Source organism: Hemicordylus capensis, chromosome 6 (genome assembly GCF_027244095.1).
Source record: "Hemicordylus capensis ecotype Gifberg chromosome 6, rHemCap1.1.pri, whole genome shotgun sequence".
Taxonomy (NCBI): Eukaryota; Metazoa; Chordata; class Lepidosauria; order Squamata; family Cordylidae; genus Hemicordylus; species Hemicordylus capensis.
Window position 1 is genome coordinate 164,848,173 of NC_069662.1, and position 23,651 is coordinate 164,871,823.

Sequence of the window (23,651 nt, forward strand, 5' to 3'; positions counted from 1 at the left end):
GACACATTGAGCGTCACCACCAAGGTCTCAGGGGACAGGCTGGCAGCGCTAGTGCGCCTTGTGCATCTGCCACTAGGGCAGACAGCGGCAGTGTGCCAGCCCAAAGGCAGGCTACACTGCCAGTCCAGCGGTGGACACAGTCGTCGGGCAGCCAGCATACTGTTCGCGTGGACCATCATCACCTCACCCGCCTCATAGGGGAGATGATTTCCACCGATGACCAGCCGTTTCAGGTGGTCGAGAACTCCGGCTTCCGCCGGATAATCCAGTACCTGGCTCCCATTACCACATCCCCTCAAGGACCACGCTCAGCCGGAACGTGGTCCCCTCCCTGTACCGCAAGTGCAGGGAGCTCGTGTCGGCCGGGCTGCGTGCGGCTTCGGCGGGCACCAATGTGCATTTCACGACTGACCTCTGGACCAGTGTCAGTGGGATGCATGCTGCTTTCCTGGCCCTCACTGCCCACTGGTGGGGACCGGAGAGTGAGGGGACCTCCTCGGGCGATGCTGCCAGGTCCTGCGCGGCTCCTGCTGCGCTATGGCACAGGTGGGCCATCCTGCACGTGGAGACGATGGACACGAGGCACACCGGGGAGGAGGTGGCGGCTGTACTCGACCGCCAGATAGAGGAGTGGATTGGCAGGTGTCCACACCTCTCCCGTGGCTTCATTGTCACCGACATTGGAGCCAACGTTACTGCCACTGTCGAGACAGTCATGGGCTGTGTGAACATACGGTGTATGGCACACACGCTCCATCTGACCGTCAGGGACGCCCTCGGCCTTAAGGAGCTGAGGGTGGCCCAGGAGAGGGGCTGCCCCCTCACAGGTGCTGCTGCTGCCATGGCCACACTTGTGGAGAAGTCTCGCAAGCTGGCCGCCCACTTCCACCGCAGTGAGAAATCCAGGAGACTGCTTCACCAGAAGCAGGATGACCTTGGGCTTCCTCGCCATCTCATCCCTACGGATGTTGAGACACGGTGGAACTCCACCTTCCTCCTGTTCCAGCGCCTGTTGGAGCAGGAGAGAGCCCTTGTCGCCCTTGCGAGGGACGAGTCCTTGGATGTCTGCAACCTCTCAAACACAGAGGGGAAGCAGATGTCTGAGGTGGTGTCGGCACTCCAGCCCTTCCAATTTGCCACGAAGGGCTTGTGTGGCAACACCACTCCCTTGAGCCAGGCGCTGCCCACAGCTATGGGTCTTGAAAGGCTGATGGGTGAACTCCAGATTTCTCTGACCACGCCAGAGGGTCGTGCTCTGGCTGGGAGGCTGAAGTCTGGGGTTGACAGGCGGCTCATTGATGTGCTGGGAGAGAGGGAGGAGTATGTCCTTGTTTGTCTCTGTCACCCAGCCCTCAAGGGCAATGCCGTGAGTGCTGACAAATTGCCCAGGTGGAGGGGCATCCTGGTACAGAAGGTTAGGGAGGAGGAGGCCGCAAGGGCCAGCAGAGACCAGGATGTTGGTAGTGGTGCGGGGGCAGCCCCCGCCGCCCAACCCGCACCCAGCAGCAGCGTGGGTGGCCAGCCGGCGTCAGCTTCCCCTTCCCCTTCCTTTTCCCAGTCCAGCAGTGCGGCATCCCAGGCGGCGCCATCGCATCAGCCACTTGCTCCTGACTCGAAATCCGCCCAATGGTTTCAGCGGTTCTGCTATGGCGCCATGCCTGGTATGCGGGAGGCTCGACCTGCCAGGCCCCCCCTCCAGTGCTGAGCAATGCGTTGCGCAGTACTTGGAGGAGCTTGTGGAGGAAGACGGCGTGGACTGCGCACAGTTCTGGGCGACCCGCCGCCAATTCTGGCCGGACCTGGTGGTGGTTGCTGTGCGCCTCCTCTCCTGCCCCCCAACCAGTGTCCAGAGCGAGCGGGTGTTTTCACGTGCCGGGGACATGGTGACACCCTCTCGCTCCCGCTTGGACCCTGGTCTGGTGGAGCAGCTGGTCTTCCTTAAGGTGAACCTCCCCCTGTTGGGCTACCCCAAGCTGGAGTGTGAGACGGGTGAGTGATTACCGTGGGTTGCCCCATGGTTGGTCACCTGCCTGGCTCGACCTCTGTACTTATCTCTACCCTCCCCCCTTCTACCTCTAGCTGAGCTGACGTGACAGTTGCTGAGCCGTGCCAGCCAGTCGCAGCGTGTAGTGTGATGCATTGGTAGTAGTAGTTGTAGTGCTGTGACTGGCCAGATGTTTACAATGCCCACGCCCACCTAAAAAGAAACCCAATGCTGACCAGCAGCAGCACAGGCCCTTATCTCTCCACCTGTCAGCATTTGGGGACCTGGCGTGGGCACGGCACACACCCCAAAAGTAGCACAGCCCTAATAGTACTAGACTCAGCGGCAGTGGCGGGTATACGTTCTAATGCAGTGTAAATATTGTAAATACTTGTATGTAAATAAACATGTAAATAATTTTTTCTTTAAAACCCCATGTTAAAATCAACCCTCAAAATTGTGCAAAAGAAAAAAAAAAGGTAACAAAGGGAGAACAAAATGATGAATGCCAAATGAATTGATTTTATTGAAAATGTTACCAGAAATCACATGTGGGGTGGGGGGGCTTGGTTTACATGGAGAAAATAATTTGATGATTTTTTATAATGAAAGGAATGAATTATTATCATCTTATGTTCATCTTGATTGTGGTCACTGTTGATGTTGGCTGATGGCAAAAAACCAAAAACCATCAGAATAGCAATGAACTGGCTGCCAACACTACATATTGATTGATAACTATGCGGTGGGGGGGGGAATTGGGTCTCTCTCTCTGTGTGTGGTGCAGGCTCAGTCTGTCTCTTCCTGTTGTGTGTCTGTCTGTCTGTCTGTGTGAATGGATGCCTAGCACTGTCTCTGTGTGTGGATGCTTTCTGTAGTGTGCTGTCTGTCTGTCTGTGCTGTGTGTCTACATGTTTTTTTTTCCTTCCCACCTCCAAGACTCCCCCCCACGTGACTCCCTCCATCCCTCCCCCCATCCTCCCTCCTCCCTCTTCATCACCCTCCTCCATCCTCCCTTCCACGCCCACCTCACCTGCCCCCAAACCCCGGTCTGGCAAGATGATGAGAATCTGGTCTCTCCCACCGAAGCACACACGTGATCACGTGTGTGCATAATATGTGGCTGACCAACTCTGAGCCGGACCCTCCTCCCCCTTCAATCCCCTCTGCTACATCCCTCTCCCCCTCCCCTTTCCTCCCCCCTTCCCTCCCCCCTCCTAGCTAGCAGTGCACACATACACACACAAAACACCTGGGGTGGCAAACACCACCAGCAGCACACATGCACTCACACTGGTGCCACCACCTGCCTTGGGCCTCTCTGTGTCCTTGAGCAAATATGTGGTGGTGGACCAGAGAAGCATTTTTTTCAAGTAAGGCAAAAGGCATGCACTCACTGCGCGCACACACACGAAGAAGAGGTGAAAAGACGAGAAGAGGCAACTTCTAGAACCAGCAGCAGCAGGTGAGTGTTGTTGTGTTGCTTCCCAATGCCATTGCCCATGCTCAATGCTCAGTCTGCTGAAACTAAACTAACTACCATCATCCTCACACGCAGCTCAGCTCAGCTCAGCTCAGCTGCACAGCACTCACTAACTAGACACTACAGCTGGTGGTAGAAAGAAGAAGATGTCCTGGTGGATTTTAAACTTTCAAATCTGTGCTAGGATTGCCTCGCCGCCTCCTCCTCCTGCCTGTAATTGTGCCCTCTCCCCTTGCAGTTGCGTTGTGATGGGTTGGTGTGCGTGCGCCGTCTACTTAGCTCTCTCCTCATGTTGGCTTGGCTTGCTAGGCACTGGCTGGCAGCAGCTGTTGGCTGTGTGCTAGGCTCAGGCTGTGGCACGCGTGACTGGACTGGGAATGTTAGTGTAGCAGCAACACTGGTTGTGGTGGTAGCAGGAGTAGTAGTTGTTGTTGCTGGGCTGGTGGCTGCTGCCCTGTGCTGACTATGCGCACTTGGTTTGGTTTGGATGCAGATGTAGGGTGTGTGTGCATCATCCATGGGGAGCAGCAGAGAGCAGGTTGGCTGGCTTCTGTCTGTCAGGCCTAGTCAGTGGCAGGCACTGACTGAGGCGGTGGTTTCTTTGGGCATCACATCACCCATCATGCAGAGCAGCAGTTCTGCTGCTCTGCTGCTCCACCTCCTGCTTCTTCTCTGTGTGTGTGCTGTTGTGCTTAGTGTGCTGCTCCACTGCTGCTGCTAGCAGGCAGCAGCAGCAGTGGCCTTTTTGTTAGATCAGAGAGTTGGTGTTGTCTCTCTGAGTGTCATCTTAGTTGCTTGGATAGGTGGTAGTAGGTAGGCATTAAGGTGGACTGACTGGGTGTTACGTGTTAGGGCGCCCAGAGAGAGGGGCAAAAAAGCTGGCAATTGTTGGGTTGCCCCTAGCATTGTTGGTGGATTTCTTGAAAAGAAGAGAAAAAATCCCATTGGCTAGATTGGGGTTTTTTGGGGGCCAGCCCCGGACCCGCCTCCATGGGGTGGCAGCACCCCCAAAGTGGGTCCGGGGCCATGGCAAATATGGCCTCAGTCCCTCCCGGCAATCCCTGGAGAGATAGGAGTGATGGTTTTTTTAATAGGATTTCCTAAGGCATTAAATAACTGTCTCTCTATGTGACACTGGCTTTTATTACCTTTCACCCACTGACACACATTCTATTCTTTCCAATTAGATATTATTTAATGCCTTAGAAAATCCTACTAAAAAAAACCATCACTCCTATCTTTCCGGGGATAGCTTGGAGGGACAGAGGCCATTTTTGCCATGGCCCTGGACCCACTTTGAGGGTGCTGCTGCCCCACAGAGCCGGATCTGGGGCAGCCCAAAACCCCCATTCCAGCCAACGGGATTTTTTTTCTTGAAAAATTCACCAATAATACTAGGAGCAACCAATTGCCTTGGGATTGCTGGGGTGGAGGACACCCATGGGTGGCTACCACCCACCCCAGCTTTTTGCCCCTAAGTGCTCCACATAGGGAGTTATTGGCAAAAATTGAATTTTTTCTAAAAAATTGTAAAATATCAGAGGAAGGTCCAATCGACTTGAAATTTGGCTGGCAAGTAGAACACAAGGTCCCCTTTAAAACCAGCTATTTTTTGAGATCCAAACCAGTTCGGTTCAGATCCGAACCGGTTCAGATCCGAACCGGACCGGGGCTGGTTCGGACAAAACCAAAACCGAACCATCCTGGTCCGGTTCGGACCAGGTTTGGATCCGAACCAAACCGGGCGAACCGGTTTTGTGCACATCCCTACATCCCATTCTTTTTGTACAGGCCTTGCTTTCCCATAAATGTATCCCAGTGCCTAGCAAATCTAAACCCCTCTAAATAGCCAATATAATAGCCAGTTATATTGGCTATTTAGAGCACATAGGGCTTGAAGCTGTGTACTGGGTGCAACTGTCAGCTAATTATATGTTCTTAGCCTTGTCCTCCAAAAGTCGAGTAGTACTCACCTTATTATTGCGCTTGATGCCTCCTCCGTGATGAAGGGGAACCACTAGTGTGACTTCCCACAGAGTTCCCCACCAATCTCCCGCTAAACTCCTGCAAAACTCATTCAATATCTGTTTGCAAACAGGCGTTTGCAAACAGATATTGAATGAGTTTAGCAAGAGTTTAGCAGGAGATTGGTGGGGAACTCTGTAGGAAGGCACACAAAGCTCCTGTTCTCAAAGTTCCTGGGGGCAAAGCTCCTCTGGTCTGAGCCTTGTATTCAAAATCAGCAGGCAAACTGACTCTCCTCAGGAATATGACCCCTCCCACAAGCTGAGGCACTCAACTGGAATGAATCCCCCACACAGGCTAACTCCTTTGACAAACACACAAACACTTGCAGCCAGCCAGAAATCAAACCCTAGAAAATTACCAGCCCTAACAAACTTAGCATCTCCTTCACCTTTTGTTTTCTTGGCAATTTATTTATTTCTTATTTATTTCCTTGTTGTGTTTCCTTGCTTGATATCTTCTTTAGGGAAGAAATACAAGCTTGTTTGCTCCCCTTTCTTCAAGAGCAGCAGGCAAAACTGATGGATGATCTTCAATTAGGTATTATTATTATTATTATTATTATTATTATTATTATTATTATTACATGTATATCCCACTCTTCCTCCAAGGAGCCCAGAGCGGTGTACTACATATTTGAGGTTTTCCTCACAACAACCCTCTGAAGTAGTTTAGGCTGAGAGAGAAGTGACTGGCCCAGAGTCACCCAGCTAGTATCATGGCTGAATGGGGATTTGAACTCAGGTCTCCATATTTTATGTTAATACAACAAAAAACAACAGAAATGCTAAAACATTAGTTAAAACAAATAAGTAACAAAAATTAAAACAGTGGTTAAAATAAATGACAGCAAAAAGTTAAAACATTACAATTTTAAATTTTAAAACAATATTTTAAAACAATGTTAAAACAATGTTAAACCTTTTGAATCTCTCAGCGGCTTTTGATACCATAGACCATGGTATCCTTCTGGTTCACCTGAGAGAGGTGGGATTAGGTGGCACTGTTCTACATTGGTTCTGTTCCTAGTTCTCAGGTAGATTCCAGATGGTGTCTCTTGGAGACTGTTGCTCTGCAAAGCAAGAGTTACTATATGGAATTCCAGAAGGCTCCATACTGTCTCCAATGCCCTTTAACATCTACGTGAAACCACTAGGAGAGATCATCAGGAGATTTGGTGCAGGGTATTATCAATATGCTGATGACACCCAGATCTATTTTCCTATATCAACTTCATCAGGAGATGGCTTGACCTCTCTAAAGGCCTGCTTACAATTGATAATTGGCTGGATGAGGGAGAAAAAACTGTAGTTGAATCAAAACAAAATGGAGGTACTCGCTGTGCGAGGCCAGAACTTAAGTAGTGGTTTAGATCTGCCTGTTCTGGATGGGGTCCACTCCCCCTGAAAGAGCAGGCATGCAGCTTGGGTCTGTACCCAAACCTCTCCATGATATCTAAGGTTGAGCCAGTGGCCAGGAGTGCTTTTTATCAGCTTCAGCTGTTATGCTGGATACCTCTATTTCTGGAGGTAAATGACCTTAAAACAGTTGTTGGTAACATCCAGGCTTGACTACTGCAGTGTGCTCCATGTTGGGCTGCCTTTGCACATAGTTTGAAAACTGCAACTGGTGTAGAATGCGGCAGCCATGTTGGTCTCCAGAACTACCTGTAGCAACCACATTAGAATGACACTGGCTGCCAGTTAGTTTCTGGGCACAATACAAAGTGCTGGTTATCACCTAAAAGCCCTAAATGGCTTGGGCCCAGAGTATTTAAGGAGCACCTTCTTCTTCATGAACCCCACTGCCTATGAAGATCGGGGTGGGGGGAGATTCAGTTGCAGTTAACATCGGCTTGCTTGGTGGTGTCCCAAAGCTGAGCCTTCTCTAGAGTTGCCTGATACACTGGGACACACTTCCAAATGAAATTAGAATCTCCCCATCTCTGATTCTTCTTAAACAACTCTTGAAAACACACCTGTTTCACCAGGCTTTTAGTTTATGTTTCCAAGTTTTTTATTTACAGCAATTATGATCTGTTTTATATGATTTGGGGGTTTTAGCTGCTGTTTGTTTAAATTGCACAAGGTCCTGTAACTTTATATAGGGTAATATATAAATGCCCAGAATAAAATAAAATAATACATAAATATAAGGGCCCTCTCTGCCTCCCAGTCCCTTTGAATATATTTTGAAATTCCTTCCTTTTGTGTTCCCCCTCCCCTCCTCCCTCTCACCAGCCAATGGGGGCACAATTGCCCATTACTACACTTGATTTCTATAACAAGCTAACCAAGAAGCAAGCCAATCAGACGCCAGTGCCAGAAAATAGACCTCCAAAATGGAGCTTGAAACATAAAAATGTTTCAAATGTGGTTCTGAAATGGTGTTCTGATCTCAAACCGGCCCTTTGTTTAGAAGGCATTTTGTTCCAAGCTTGAAACATTCAAAATGGCCTGTTTCAACATCGAAACGTTTTGTACATCCCTACACTGTGTTCATGCAACCATGGTGATTTCCAGACTACTACTGCATTTAGGCAGCAGGGGCAATTTTCAATGATGTCCTCTTGCCTCTGTGCCTCTCAAATATATGTCCCTGAGGAATGTGTGACCTTCAAAGACAAAATTTTGGGAGGCATAGAAGGTTTCAGAGGGAAGGAGTGATTGTGGAAAATCACCCCTCCTCCCATGCAGGATGGTGCACTTTTAGTCTGTAAATCAGCACCTTTTGCGTGAGTACAGTGCTAGCCTGGATGTCACCCACTGATTTTTAAAAGTAAGAATTCTCTCAACAGATTCAAGAAGTTACTTTTTTCTGATTTCAGAAAGCATTATGTGCTCTCACAAATTATCTCTGGAGACAAAAGGGCCTGTTGTGGCTGAGATTTTGTTGTGGACACCCTGACTCCAACATTAAACCCAGAGTTACCAATCCAGAATTATGTGGAATCCAGGACTGTGTCTGATTCCATTTTATTAAGGAATCAATTAATGCCTGAACTCAGATGAACTGACATGACACCCAGATCTCGTGACTTGTCTCTAGGACAGATGGTAATTGCTTTGTGAAGGTAGGGGTAATCTAGCATTGTTTCTCAGTGTTTGTGAAATGGGTACTCCGGAGACACAATGGCCAGGATCGCTTTCCTGTCTCACACATATCCAAATGCTATCACTGTGGAACTTACACCAATCATGGGTGATTGCTCTGCTATCCAGTGAATTGTCTTGAATTGCCAGGGGATAATCCTATCTTTCTCTGAGGAAATATCTGCTATGTAGAATCAGAAGCATTGTTTATACCCTATCGCTGTCTTTAGAATTCCACCCTAGGTAGATGCACACAAAAGAAAATGATTTAACTGATTTCTCGCACCTATAGCCTTGATGTTTCCTTCCTAACACATTTTAACACTCTCGGGGGACCAGGTGCCATAAAATCTGGGGACAAAAGAAGATGTCCATTTGCAAGCTCAGAGATGCAGATTTGCTTTGGGAATGTCAATAGAACAATACTCTGCCCAACAGCAGTTAACAGGAGATGGGACTCAGATCCTGATCACCCTGGATTGACCTAATATCCTGAACTAATATCAATAATTAAAAGACAGTATCGAGGGGGTAACAGCAAATTGTCACCTTTTTGGGATCCAGGAAGGATGATGATATTTTGAATAGACTCTATGGAGATCAAATGATGGAACAACTATAAGAAGGGGTCTCTGGACATGGCAAGTCAGCACTCTTTGCCTAACAAGCAATATTTGCTCATGTGCATATCCTGTGCCTGCTGTCGAGCTGCGTAGTTAGCAGAGGCCTGAAACAAGAGACTGCTCAGTGATTCTTGCCGCAGGGTGAAGAATAAAAGGTTGACTCTGTCTGTGAAATCCAGCACCAGCCTTTTCCATCTGAAGCCTGCATCGCTCCCAAGCCCCAGCAATGAACAAGTCCTTTGAAGCCTTCTTTGTGAACCTGGTGAGATGCCTATTCAACTCACAGCCCAGCCTGCTCCCCCCGCTTCCCTCCTCCCTGCTATTCACTGCCATCCCTTTCCTAAGCCCTCCCTTCCTTCTTCTCTCTCTGTTTCTATCTAAATGTTGTATTAGGATTTGTTAGACAGCTGTAATTCTTGATTGCACACACCTGTGATATCCAGACACATTGCACTACACCTTGAATCAGAAACATGTTTAATTTGGATGACCTGTTTATCCTGATGAGCAACTTTCGATAATAAAGCCCATTGAATTGTTTGGGAGTGTTTTTGGTCATCTTTCTACCTTCGTGCCCAGAGTGTACATGGTAAATGTATAAAGAACTGGTCACTCTGTGACACTGGTGAAACAAGCCTAATTTCATATGCTAGCTCCAGAGCATGTCCAGTGTACAAATCAGGCTTGGCTCACAACAATTTCATTGGTGATCCAAGAAGGTTGTAGGCCGGGGGTGTCTAGAGCAACTCTCTCCAGGTTGGCCATGTGTGTGTATATATAATGCCCCCCACCCTGCCATTTTCTCTTTACAACCTGATGAAGGAAGCTGTAGCTAATTAAAGCTCATGTATGCTTCATAAGCCAGATACTCTACACACATCTCCATATTTTTTTGCTTCTATGCTAAACGCACATCCGTGTGTGCAGACATGCGCACACACACACACACATCAAAGCTACTCTTCTGGATCAAGGCTACTCTTCTGGATCAGGACATATTAAAACCATCACATTTGGCAGAGAACCTTTGAAAATGAAATCGAAGAGCTCAGACGGTGTTTTATTTATTTTTCTATTTATTTATTGTTCAATTTTTATACTGCCTTTCATAATGCATCCCCAAGGTGGTTTACAAAACCTTTGAAGATGAAATCAACGAGCGCAGATGGTATTCTTCCTGCCTGCCTTCATGCAACTTTTCATAAGGCATTCCAAGGTGGTTTACAAAAGTTAATACAATAAAATTTCACATAAATCTAATCTAAAACCTTAAATTCTGTTAAACAGTAAAAACAATAAACTCCACAGAGCCTCCCTCACCAAAAATGATTTCTTGTATACTAGACTGACCCGCGCAGAGCATCTCTGCACTAGTACTGTATTGCTCACCTTGACCCCGCCACAGCCCTCTCATGCCAGAGATCTCCACCATTCCTCCTCCTCCTCCTCCTCCTAGGTCCGGAGCAGCTCCCAACTGGAGCTCCAGCATCACTCCCACCCGTAGCAGCAGTACCATCAACGTAGCCACTTCTGACTGAGCTTGACACACACACAGCTCTGCGCTCCAAGCACCTCCAGTGTGTCATCCATGCCTCCGTGATGCATTGCCCTCTCTCTCTCTCTCTCTCTCTCTCTCTCTCTCTCTCTCTCTCTAACATGGCTCTTGCTATGAATTACATTGAAATACATCTTATGCAAGTACTGTTCTTAGATGTTAATCTAGATATAGATATATTAATTTTGTTATGGCTTATGGCCAAAAAACTAAAATGTTTTCCTAGAATAAATAACTGCAAACAGAGATGTTAGGCAAATATGAAAGCCAGGAAAGCCACACGTCTTTCCCCTTAGGATTTTACTCGAAACTTGAACTGAATATCACAGGTAGGATGAAAGACCCCAAACCCATAGCGCCTGACATCTACCGGTGGTATTTCCTCTTCCACGTTAACCAGTTCCATGTCAAAGTAGCTGAGCATCAGGATCACAAACAACTTCAACTCACTTACGGCAAAGAATCGTCCAGGGCACATGGAGGGCCCAGAACCCCACGGCATACTGTGATACTTCAGCTTTTTCCCATTCTTGGAGAACTCCTTTTTGGTACCATCTGGGTTCAAGAACCTATCATATTTGAAAGTATGAGGGTCAGGGTGGATTTCTGGGTCCATGTGCAGTCCGACGAAAGGGAAAAGAAGTAGCTGGTCTCCTTTCCGGAGAAAATATTCTCTCCCATCATCCATTTTAAGATCCATATCCTGCATCACACTTCGAAACAGAAAAGGACCTGCTCTCAAGCGCAGAGTTTCCTCTACCGCACTGTCCAGAAGAGGGGTCTTTATCTGAGCCAAGGTCACATTGATGAGGGGGCCGCCTGGCTCCACTTCCTGTCCAGTCTCTTTTAGTACATTGTACACTTCTTCCCTCACTGCCTTCATTGCTTCTGGATGTTTCAGGAGATATGCAAGAAGCCAGGAGGTAGCTGGACCAGTATTAGCTTGAGATGCCCACAGAAGAAGAAGCTGGAATTGAGTGCGCATCTCCTCTGTCATCCCAGTCTCAGCCATCAGCTGATCTTGCTCAACCACCCAGCTGCTGATGTTTTCCTTTTGATATATCTTTTCTACAGACAGCATGTCACAGAAAAGATTCTTCAACCTCTGTGACTCTTTCTTGCCCAGGGGACCCAGCATGCCGAGGGCCATTTGGGGAAACAAATGGTCAAATTTCTGAAAAGCTTCAAACAACTGTCCAGGTTGTATTATTTTGTCGTCCTTAGTGTTTTCTTTGCTCTCCACGTCTTGGCCTGGCTCAGTACCAAACAAAGCCAGAAAAGCAGCTTGGAAGATGGTTTTGTAGCTAAAGTGGAAGACTCCATCCTGCTGCCAAGGTCTTTTCCCCTCACCTGAACCCTGGCTGTGAAACATCACAATTTTCAACTTCTCCATCATGACCTGATTGAGGACAGCTAGACTTTTACCTTGGAGATACTTCTTGCTAATTGTTTTCACAACCTTATGATGAGATTCAGTCGGTTGAAATCCAAGTGCATTAAATACTATAAGTGATGCAAATGTATCAAAATCCAGCCTGTCTTTTGACTCTTTTATTATAGTCCCATAAGTGTGCGGGTCCATCACAAAATGTAAATAATTGCCTCCAACCAGCACTGTGAAAATGTCTCCATGTTTCCTCTGCATCCTTTCCAAAAACTCTACAGGGTTCTTCTTGAAATTTATCCCATATCCTAGCCATGGGATGAAGCCTTTGTCCAGTGGAGGCTCTTTAGGTCTCCTCTTGCGGAATGCTCCCATCATATAGAGCCCACCAAGTATGGTTGCTAAGAGGGTGGCTAAGAAAGCACAAAGGATAGTCTTCCAGAAATTCATCTTGGTGTGCTGGAAGCTTATGTATACTAAGGAATACTGGAGGCTTATGTATACTCAGCTGAAAGAAATATAGGTCCACAGCTCTAATTATAAAGCACTTGCTCATGTGGGAGATCAGGGAGGGAGTGCCTCATTCCATTTCTTCTTCTTTTTTTTGGCATATACTTTTTATTCAGTTTTCACAACATCAAAAGACAAACACAAATAGTACAAACACTCACAAACACACACAATAAGGACTTCCATCTCATCCTTGGAACAAGTGTTGTCATCAATAGGGAGTGCCTCATTCCATTTCTGAGACAATGAGGCACCTGTGGCTTTCCTCTTCCTTCGGTCATTAATAGCATGCCAGTGTTTATTCGCATCTCCTATATTATGATGGAAGAGACCTGAACCAGGCTGCTGACCCCCTCGGCTACCCTGGGGGAGGCTTGTGGCAGTGGGGTGAACTGCCACTCTCATGGCCCCCACTGCTTCCACCCCTGTGGGAGCCACAGATCATTTTCTCCTGCTCCCTCTAGCCCTAGGGAAGCTTCCCTACTCCTTTACTGGTAAATCAATCAATCAATCAATCAACTGGATCCTTGCCCTTTTCTATATAGTCCCCAGAGGGTTCCCACCTCATATTAAAAAGTTTGTCTTGATTTTGATGGTTGTCCAGTTTTAAAGTTGAGGAGATTTTATGCATTATCATAGTATCTCTATATATAATTCTCTAAGGCGTACCCGTGGCTAACCCCATGGGTGGCAGCTCTCATGAAAGTTCATGAGCAGAAGCATCTGATTGGGCAGAGGGGATTTCATATGCAGATACGAGGAGGAGCCTCTCAGAGCAGAAGCACCATGGTGCTTGGGAAGTAGGGATTCCATATGCAGACAGGGAAGAGGAGCCTGTGATGGTTAAAGTCAGTGGGAATGCAACTGTTACTGGTCGGCAGATGTTCTTGATTGTAGAGGAATAGATAGATAGATAGATAGATAGATAGATAGTAGGGTTGTGCGTTTTGTATTTTTTCTGTTTTGATTTGTACCAAATCCGAATCAACCCCATTTTGTATTTTGTCCAAAATTAAGGCTTCCGAATCACCCCAGTTTTGTTTTGTATCCGAATTAATCCAAATCCGAATCCAAATGAAATCAGATTAAAAAATGGGTAACATGGCCAAAAGAGTGGGTGTGGGTTGTATTTTCCAATGAGTGGAAGCTACCACAAAAATTTCAAAGGAATTGGGCAAACGGCTGGTTTTTGGTGAATTTTTGAAGTTTGTGCATCTTTCAGGTTTTCCTCATAGGGTATAATGGAGGTTTCAGGAAAAGTATAGCTTCATGCGGGGGGAAAGGGGTGGCCCATAGTGGAATGTGGTTGGTGATAGGGCCCAGTTGGTGCAAGGAAGCTACCACAATTTTTCCAGATGAATTTGGCAAAGGGCTGATTTTTTAAAGAATTAATGAAATTACGTGTCTTTCAGATTTTCTTCATAGGCTATAATGGAGGTTTCAGCAGTCCCATAACTCCACTTGGGGGGCACTGGGGTGTCCCAGAGCAAGTACCGGTGTAGTGAACATAGGTTGCCAACCACCCACATGGGTTGCTAACCCATGAAGCACAGGGTTTTGTTGTTCTAGAGGTAGATTCTCTGGTGCATATGAGAGTGGATTCATGGGTTTTCATTATAAATCTCATTTACTACCAGAGAATCTAAACTCAACACCTCAGAAACAAGAAAGCCCAGTACCCCAATAGGTTAGCAATCCAGGGGGGTGGTTGGCACCCTCTGTGCACTACACCACCACTCACTCAGCACCACAACAGTGCCCTCCAAGTGCAGTTATGGGGCTGCTGAAACCACCATCATTCCCTCTGCGGGAAAAGCTTAAAGACACTCAAACTTCCCCAAATCACCAAAAAATCAGCCCTTTGCCCTATTCCTTTGGAATCTGGGTTGTGGCAGGCACTCCTTGGGGCACTTCCACTGTTCCAACCCACTGTTCTGCCCCAGCAGACCCCTTTCTGCCCCAAAGACACTCCACACTACAAAGTGTGGTGTAGTGGTTAGAGTGCTGGACTAGGACCAGGGAGACCCGAGTTCAAATCCCCATTCAGCCACGATACTAGGTGGGTGACTCTGGGCCTGTCACTTCTCTCTCAGCCTAACCAAAGGGTTGTTGTGAGGAGAAACTTAAGTATGTAGTACACCGCTCTGAGCTCCTTGGAGGAAGAGCGGGATATAAAATGTAAAAATAATATAAATAAATAAAAATCCTAAGAAAGCAGCCAATTCCATGGGAGTTTGGGTGGTGGCAGGCACCCCTTGGGGCACTTCCACCCAAGCCACTGTTCTGCCCCAAATCTGCCCCAAAGACACTCCAACTTTCACAATTCCTAAGAAAGCAGCCCTTAGGCCAATTCCATGGGAGTCTGGGTGTTGGCAGGCAATTAGAGAACTTAAGTTATGTGGAATTACATAGCAACTGGGCAGGAGCCAAAGTATGGAACTGATTGGGTCTTCAACCTAAATAAGAAGGTTTTTCAAGATCTCTCCAGGAAATTGAGTGGAACACCCAAACTGACATTTCATATTAAATATTATATTTGTAGGGCTGCCCCTTTGAGTCCATTGGCCTCGAACATCTGGTAGCCCCACTTGTAAGTGTAGAAACTGAATACCTGCTTGGAATTAAGCTCATCAGAGCTCAGAAATTAAAATATTACTGCGTGGACTCTGAGCTGGTCCAATTGTAAAAGAAGAGCTACTTCCCAGTGTGTTAATAATAACCCAGCAGCAAGTGTATGCTTTGTGCTTTAACCAAGCATAATAACTTGTGCCTCCCATATACCTTGAAAGAGACTTGAAGAGTGGTGTCCTTGTTGACATTTTGTTAATTTGTTTTGTTTTCTGCAAGGGCTTAGGTATTTTAAATGCAAACAAGACAGGGCATGTGGAATCTTAATCATTACACACAAAATAATAAAGAGGGAGAAAATGGGGGGCGGGGGAGGAAGTCTTGCAATCTCAGCAGCCCAGACAGAGTTGACAATGGATTGGCTGCTCTCAACTCAACTTAATCATTTCATTCTCAGCACACAATTGCATCACAATACAGTGCATTTATCTTAACTAAATCGCCCAAGGGAATGTCATTGTCTTCATTTGTCCCTTTTTGCATATCTTATCTTCTGCTATGCTAATCCTTCTGACAAACCTTCAGTCATTTGCTGCTGGAGAGACAAAAAGGACAATTTGCAATGCAATTGCAATGCTGAAATGGAGCTCCGAAGAGTTTTCAGAAGTAAACAAAATTCGGATCAGAGAGGAGGTCATTTCGGTTTGTAAACGAAAAGTATCGGAGTCTAATTCTGGTTTCAATTTGTAGACAAATCATCCGAAATTGCCATTTTATGGCACAAATTGATTTTTGCCCGAATCGAAATGCACAAGCCTTTTGTTTTGTTTTGCTCCACCCCTGCGCCACCCACTTTGGTTCTGCCCACCTGCCTGGCACCCACCCAGTCCCAGGAGTCACCAGCCACCACTGCTTTTCAGGTTTAATTTTTGTAATTGCTTCCTGGATTTCAGCCAAGTATATGGGTGCGGCAAGATGAGTGTCTTGTGTATCAGTGAGGGTTTTATCTAGGAATTGCTGGATCTCTTCACAACCATAAGAGGGGACATGATTACATAGTGCTAAGTAAAAATTTTCAAATGCCAAGTTAATTGCCTTATTATCCATATGTAAATGCCCATTACTGTCTTTGATGCCTGTTATATGGGAGCGATTTTGTATTTGTTTGATTCTATAGGCCAGCAGCAGCTTTTTCTCCTGATTCCCAGAATGTTTGCCTTGAGCAAACTAGAAGGAAGTCATTCTGCTTGGCATGTAATAGATTCACTTCATATTGTAGCTTCAGAAGGCTAGAGTAGGAACGAGGGGACGGGTTGGCATTATATTCCCGCCAAGCCGCTTTGAGTTTCTCTTCTGATTCCTTGATGTTCTTGAGCTGTTCCTTTTGAAGCAAAGGCTATAGCTCTGCCTCATAAGTAAGCCTTGAGGGTATCCCTCAGAAGTTCCAAGCTAGTCTCTGGTTTTCTGTTAGACTTCAAAAACTCTTGAATTTCAGATCCAATCATTGTAATAAATTTATTTAGTCTCCAATGTTTCTGCTTCAGGTCTCCAATGCCTGTCAATTGTATTTTTAATACCACAGGCCCATGGTCCGAGATAATGAGTGGGCCAATATCACATGCAATTACCTGTTTCCCCAGAATTGGGGACAAGAAGCAGAAGTCAATCGTAGAGCTTCCTTTATGGGTTTTTGATAAGAAAGTAAAGTTCCTGTCTTTGGAGTATAGTAATCTCCATACATTCGTAGAGGCTAAGGTCTTCCATTAAACTGTTTAACAGAACACATGATTTAGATAACACCAAATGCCCTGTACTTCTGTCCATTAGGGGGTTCAGAACCTCGTTGAAGTCTCCTCCATAAATTAAGCTACTGTTCTACTGCCAGAAGCTTAGCGTGTAAAGCTGCAAAAAAGGAGGGGCAATCCTGATTGGGGGCAAACACATTAGCCAATAGGATGATTTGGGGCCCAATCTGGGCTTCCATAATGATATATCTTCCTAGGGGGTCCGCCTCTACATTAAGGGGGTTGAACATGATGTGTTTGTGAACTAGGATTGCCACCCCTCTTGATTTGGAAGAGGACCCAGCCCCCCCCAAATGGCCCACCCAGCTCTGTTTAAGCCTGTGAATGTCTTTTTCTGCCATATGTGTTTCTTGTAGGAAGGCCACATCTACATTTTGTCTCTTTAAATATCTAAGGATTTGGGTTCTTTTTTGTGGTGTTCCTAGCCCCTTAACATTAAAGGTAATTAAATTCATATATCCTGCTTTAAGAAAATTAAGGACACACGTTGCCTGAGAATCTATAGCCCTAGCACTTAATATTCTAGACCCAGCAGGTCTCTTTCGCAGACTCACCTTCCCAAGCTTGGATTATTAAGGCCAATAGCCTGGAGTCCTACAGCTGGCGCCAGAGGTCAAGTATCATTTGGGTAGCTCCATTCTGGTACATCAGTGGGAGGCCTTTGTATCCTGCCCCAAACAGTTCTTTAAAACTCAACAGAAGTGTATTAGAAAACAGATTGGTAAACATTGGAGTGGAGCTCCTGTAAAACACAGTGTATGCTGGGTTAGCCCTTCTTGTATTTGTCGGTGTGAATGCAATGGTGAGTAATGTGGTTATGGGACAATAGAGTTTTTTATTTCAAGCAATTCCTGTGGAAATCCCTGATAAAATATTTAGGTTATGGCAAAATAAAATTGAGAGGTTTTGTTTTAATACCAAAAATAATAATAATAATAAAAAATAAAAAAAATTGAGAGTAAATAGAAAAATAATTATAAATTATTTTTCTATTTACTCTCAATTTTTTTTAGTTTTAAAGACCTGTTTGGGGAGGGATACAAAGGCCCCCCACTGATGCACCAGAATGGAGCTACCCGAATGATACTCAAAAACAAGCTGGATGGACCTAAAAAATAAGCTGGATGGGGACTTCAAAATTTAAAACTGTGCTATCAAGCTGCCCAATTAAGTCATATGGCAGCATTTATAATGGAGGACGTTATCAAAACAGTGGATATAAATAGAAGAGACACAGGAGCCAGAAGGAGTCTTGAGACAAATAATCTTTCATCCAAACAAATTCTAGGACGCCAAGAAAATTAATAATATATTTACTAGGAATATGATCCAAATATGGAAAGAAAAATTTACAATGTTGATAGGAGACACCTCTCCTCTAACACCTTTATTACTTATCTGGATAGGGCAGATAAATATGGATTGGCCTTTTTGAAGAAGTTGAAAGAAAAGAATTTGTAGAGAATAAGAGATTTTTACAGAAACAAAAGGTTGCTCAAGAAGGCGGAGATTGAGCCAGAAATAGGCTCTCAAATTCCCTGGCTAGTTTGGTTTCAAATTAGATCCATACTGATGGATGCTAGTGTTGAGAACTTTGCTGCCCGAGCACTTACAAAGTTTGAGAAATTAATACTTAGTTATTTGGATCAACCTAAAGGGATAAACTCTAAGATACACAAAATGTTAATACAAATAGAGATCGGAGACCCCCCAATAGGGTTAAGGAATGTATGGGAAATAGATTTAGGTAAAAAGATGCTGGAGATGCACTGGCTCTCAGTATGGAAGTCAGGAGGCTTTCTCTCAGCCTCCATTCAAGAACTCCATTGGAAAATATTACACCACTGGTATCTAACACCTTCAGTATTAACTTGATTCTCTCAACAAAATTCTATACAGTGTTGGAGGAGTTGTAAACAGAAAGGTATATATTACTATATGTGGTAGACGTGAGAAAATCAAACCTTTTGGGAGAAAATCTTTCTTGAAATTAGTAATATAATGAACCAAAGAGTAGATTATGCTCCAGACTAGGGATGTGCGGACTGGTTCGAATCCGAACCGGTTCGAATCCGAACCAGGGTGGTTCGGAGGTTTGAATTCGAACCGAACCAGCCATCAGGTTCGGGCTGCAGGTTCGAATTCGAACCGAACCGGGGGTGGTTTGATTCGAACCGGTTTGGACACCCAAAAATTGGTAGGATGGTAGCTGGCACCCAGGGGTACCTGTCACCCAAACCCCAAAGCAATCGGACACTCGTACGATATTTTAATGAATTTTTGAAAATAATTTTTATTTTTTTCTTATAGGATATAATGGGACTCGAAACAGTCCATTATTCCTTATTGTGGAGCACCCATGGCTGCCAGCAACCAGGCAAACCCTGAAGCAATCAGACACCCCTATGATTTTTTTAATGAATATTTGAAATATTTTTAATTATTTTTCTCATAGAGTATAATGGGACCCGAACCAGTCCATATCCCCTATTGTGGAGCACCTAGGGGCACAAAAGCAGGATGGGTGGTAGACAGACAGGGGTGCCTACCACCCAAAAAATCCCAAGGCAATTGGACACTCCTCTGATTATTGGTGAATTGTTAAAGTATTTTTGAATTCCTCATAGAGAATAATTAGGATTGCAGCAAATGTATAGCTTCACGTCGGGGGGAAAGGGGTGTCGTAGAGTGGATTGTGGTGGGTGGTAGTTCCTAGGGTGGGCAAGGAAGCTATCCAAATTATTTGAAAGGAACTGGGCAAAGGGATGATTTTTAAGTGATTTTTGAAGTTTATGCGTCTTTAAGGTTTTTCTCCATAAAGAAGCATGGAGGTGTCAGCAAATGTATAGCTTCACGTCGGGGGCAAAGGGGTGGCCTAGAGCAGTGTGGGGTTGGTGGTAGTGCCAGGTAGGGGCAAGGAAGCTACCTGATTTTTTTTCAAAGGATTTGGGCAGAGGGATGATTTTTAAGTGATTTTTGAAGTTTATGCGTCTTTAAGGTTTTTCCTCATAAGGTATATGGAGCTTTCAGCACCCCATAAGTGCACTTGGGGGGTGCTGGGGTGGCCCAGAGCGAGTGGTAGTTTAGTGCACATAGGGTGCCAACCGCCTCCATGGGTTTCTAACCCATGGGGTACAGGGTTCTGTTGTTTCTGAGGTATTGAGTGTGGATTCTATGATAGCATATTAGAGTGGATTCATGGTGTCTCACTGAAAATCTCATTTGCAATCTCACTTCTTCTTTCAAAAGTATGACAGTTTCTTCCCAAAATGGCCCTCGGCATACTGGATCCTCTGGGCAAGAAGAAGACACAGTAGTTGAGGAATTTTTTCTGGGACGTGCTGTCTGTAGAAAAGATACATCAAAAGGAAAACATCAGCGGCTGGGTGGTTGAGCAAGATCAGCTGATGGCTGAGACTGGGATGACAGAGGAGATGCGCACTCAATTCCAACTTCTTCTTCTGTGGGCATCTCAAGCTAATACTGGTCCAGCTACCTCCTGGCTTCTTGCATATCTCCTGAAACATCCAGAAGCAATGAAGGCAGTGAGGGAAGAAGTGTACAATGTACTAAAAGAGACTGGACAGGAAGTGGAGCCAGGCGGCCCCCTCATCAATGTGACCTTGGCTCAGATAAAGACCCCTCTTCTGGACAGTGCGGTAGAGGAAACTCTGCGCTTGAGAGCAAGTCCTTTTCTGTTTCGAAGTGTGCTGCAGGATATGGATCTTAAAATGGATGATGGGAGAGAATATTTTCTCCAGAAAGGAAACCAGCTACTTCTTTTCCCTTTCGTCGGATTGCACATGGACCCAGAAATCCACCCTGACCCTCATACTTTCAAATATGATAGGTTCTTGAACCCAGATGGTCCAAAAAAGGAGTTCTCCAAGAATGGGAAAAAGCTGAAGTATCACAGTATGCCGTGGGGTGCTGGGCCCTCCATGTGCCCTGGACGATTCTTTGCCATTAGTGAGATGAAGTTGTTTGTGATCCTGATGCTCCTCTACTTTGACATGGAACTGGTTAACGTGGAAGAGGAAATTCCACCGGTAGATGTCAGCCACTATGGGTATGGAACCACACATCCTTCTTGTGATATTCAGTTCAGGTATCGGCTGCGATTCTTGGGTGAAACAAGTGTCAGCACAGCTATATATATCCTTTTGAGTGAATATATTTTGCTTAATCTTGGAGGGGAGGGGGGTCTCTGAAAAACCAGGTCATCTTTAAACCAGGTCATCTTAATTACAAGAAACAATATGTTGAGCATGGGCTATTTAAGGTGTATGTCTTACTGTTTATCCTACTGTTTAAGGTGATATGTCCTTCACTGCATGAAGAACAGCACATAGTGTGCACACCTCTTCTCCCCATCCCATGTGCCATCTCACTCCTGCATAATCATGAGGGTGTGGGGAAATGTCCAAACTCCTCAACCTGCAATTTAAATACTAATTGAAAGTTATATTTAAACCACGCAGTCCGGGGCAGTTCAGGTGTTCCATCCTCCCATGTGATTTTGAAAAGATGGGACAACTGCTGTCAGGGATGTGAAAGAACTTTCTGTCCTGGATGGGGCTACACTCCCCACAGAGGAACAAGTGCATAGTCTGGAAGTTCTTCTGGACCCTGGTTTCTCAGGTTGAGACTATGGCCAGGAGCACTTTCTATCAACTACGGTGGATATGGCCGCTGCGTCTGTTCTTTGAAGATAGTAGTCTCAAAACTGTGGTGCACTGCACTCTCTGGTAGCCTCTAGGCCTGATAACTGCAATGTGCTATACATGGGGCTGCCTTTGTATGTAGTTCAGAAACTTCAGTTAGTTCAAAATGCAGCAGCCAGACTGGTCTCTGGGGTTTCCTAGAAAGACCATATTATGCCTGTTTATATATGCATATATGCAATAATATATACATACTAGTTGACCGGGCACAGAGCATCTGTGCCCCTGGTTCTCCACCACCTCGTCCCACCTGGCCGCACCTCCTCAAGCCTTTGCCTGCCGGACGGCCACACCCCCTCAGGCCAGCCAACGGGAGCTTCGCCCGCCTGCCCACCGCCGCCTCACAATAGCAGCCGCCTCCTCAGGCCGGCAGGGTTTTGCCCGCCCGCCGGCCATTTCTTCAGGCTGGCAGGGCTTCGCCTGCCGCCTCCTCAAGCCGCGGGGCTTCTCATGCCGGCAGGGTTTTCTTCGCATGCCGGCCGGCCGCCTCCTCCATGCCTGGGCTCCTCCCGCTGCCGCCACTTGCCAGAGAGGTAGCCAGCCCCTTCTCCCCCCCACCCCCACCCCCACCTCATGTCCTCGCCTCCAGGCAGGTGCAGACCCAGGCTGCCGGCCCGCCACCGCCTTGCCTCCGCGGTCCAAATCTCCTGGGTGCGCTGCCAGCCAATCAGGTGCCTCCGCAGCCCAGCCAATCAGCTGGGCTGCCGGGACGCATTTTCCCTGGGCACACCCAGGATATATATATATACACACACACACACACACACACACTAGTATTTTTAAGCCCGTTATAATAACGGGCGCTAGGTTCCCCCCCGCTTTATTCCTTCTTCCTTTCTCTCGCCCTTTTTTGTTTGTTTCTTTTTTCTTTCTGACTCTCTTTCTTTCTTTCCCTTCAATAGCGGTCAGGCCGGACACTTCTGCCGGCTCTAATCTCCCCGCCCCCCCCCCACGTTTAAGGGCCAAATCGGCCCAAACAACTGACGACGACGACTGCCCACCCGCCCTCCCAGCTGCCCGAGTCCTCCTTACCCCCGTCTTAAGCCCGCGACAGTCGGGTGATCAAGGACCATAATCAGAGAAGGAGAGAGGAACTAGCAAACAGAGCTCCTCTCTCTGCAAAGCCTCTGCCCGAACTGGCGGTTTGGGCACAAAGGACACCTGTTGCATCCTATGCGCCCAAAGCACCAGTTCGGACAGAGAGAGGAGCTCTGTTTGCGAGTTCCTCTCTCCTTCTCCGATTATGGTCCCTGATGATCTCCCGACTTACGTGGGCCAAAGACGGGGGTGAGGAGGACTCGGGCAGCTGGGAGGGCGGGCGGGCGGGCGGCGGCAATTGTTTGGGCCGATTTGGTCCTTAATCAGGTGGGGGCGGGGCGGCGGGGGCGGCTGCTGGCGGCAAGTGAGAGAGCGACGGGAAGGGTAAGTAAACCCTCCCGCCGCTCTTAAAGGTACCCCCCGACTCTTTTCTTTTCTCCCGGCCCTCTTTTTCTTCTTCTTCCCCGCTGCTTTCCCAGTTCCTCCGTTACTCTCACAACCCTCCCGGTTCCCCCGCTGCTGGCTCAGCCCTCCCAGTTCCCCCACTGCTGCTTCAGTTTTCAGCCCAGTTTCCAGTTTCCCAGTTTCAGTTTTCAGCCCAGTTTCCCCCGCTGCTTCACCAACATAGCCACCCGTGTCAGGACGGCCGTATCTTTCACAGTCGTTCTGGGAATGCGCTCCGCGCATGTCCAGAACGGCTGAGAAAGACACGGGCCGAAGACAGGCACGGGATCACGCTGTAGCTTCTTATTATAGAGGATATAGATGATTGCACTGGCTGCCAATAGGTTTCCAGGCAAATTAAAAAGTGTTGATAATTACCTTTACAGCCTAAGCGACTTAGGATCTGTGTACCTGTG

At 46.6% G+C, this 23,651-nt stretch overlaps 1 protein-coding gene and 1 pseudogene across 1 annotated transcript; one reads left to right on the top strand and one right to left on the bottom strand.

Annotated features, from left to right (window-relative positions):
* Positions 1-10,271: 10,271 nt before the first annotated feature.
* LOC128330314 (7-alpha-hydroxycholest-4-en-3-one 12-alpha-hydroxylase-like) lies at positions 10,272-17,932 on the bottom strand. The gene has a single exon (XM_053262975.1). The coding sequence runs from the start codon at positions 12,594-12,596 to the stop codon at positions 11,055-11,057; it is 1,542 nt and encodes a 513-aa protein (XP_053118950.1). The 5' UTR covers positions 12,597-17,932; the 3' UTR covers positions 10,272-11,054.
* Positions 17,933-20,275: 2,343 nt separating this feature from the next.
* On the top strand, positions 20,276-22,796 carry LOC128331372 (7-alpha-hydroxycholest-4-en-3-one 12-alpha-hydroxylase-like; annotated as a pseudogene).
* Positions 22,797-23,651: the final 855 nt, after the last annotated feature.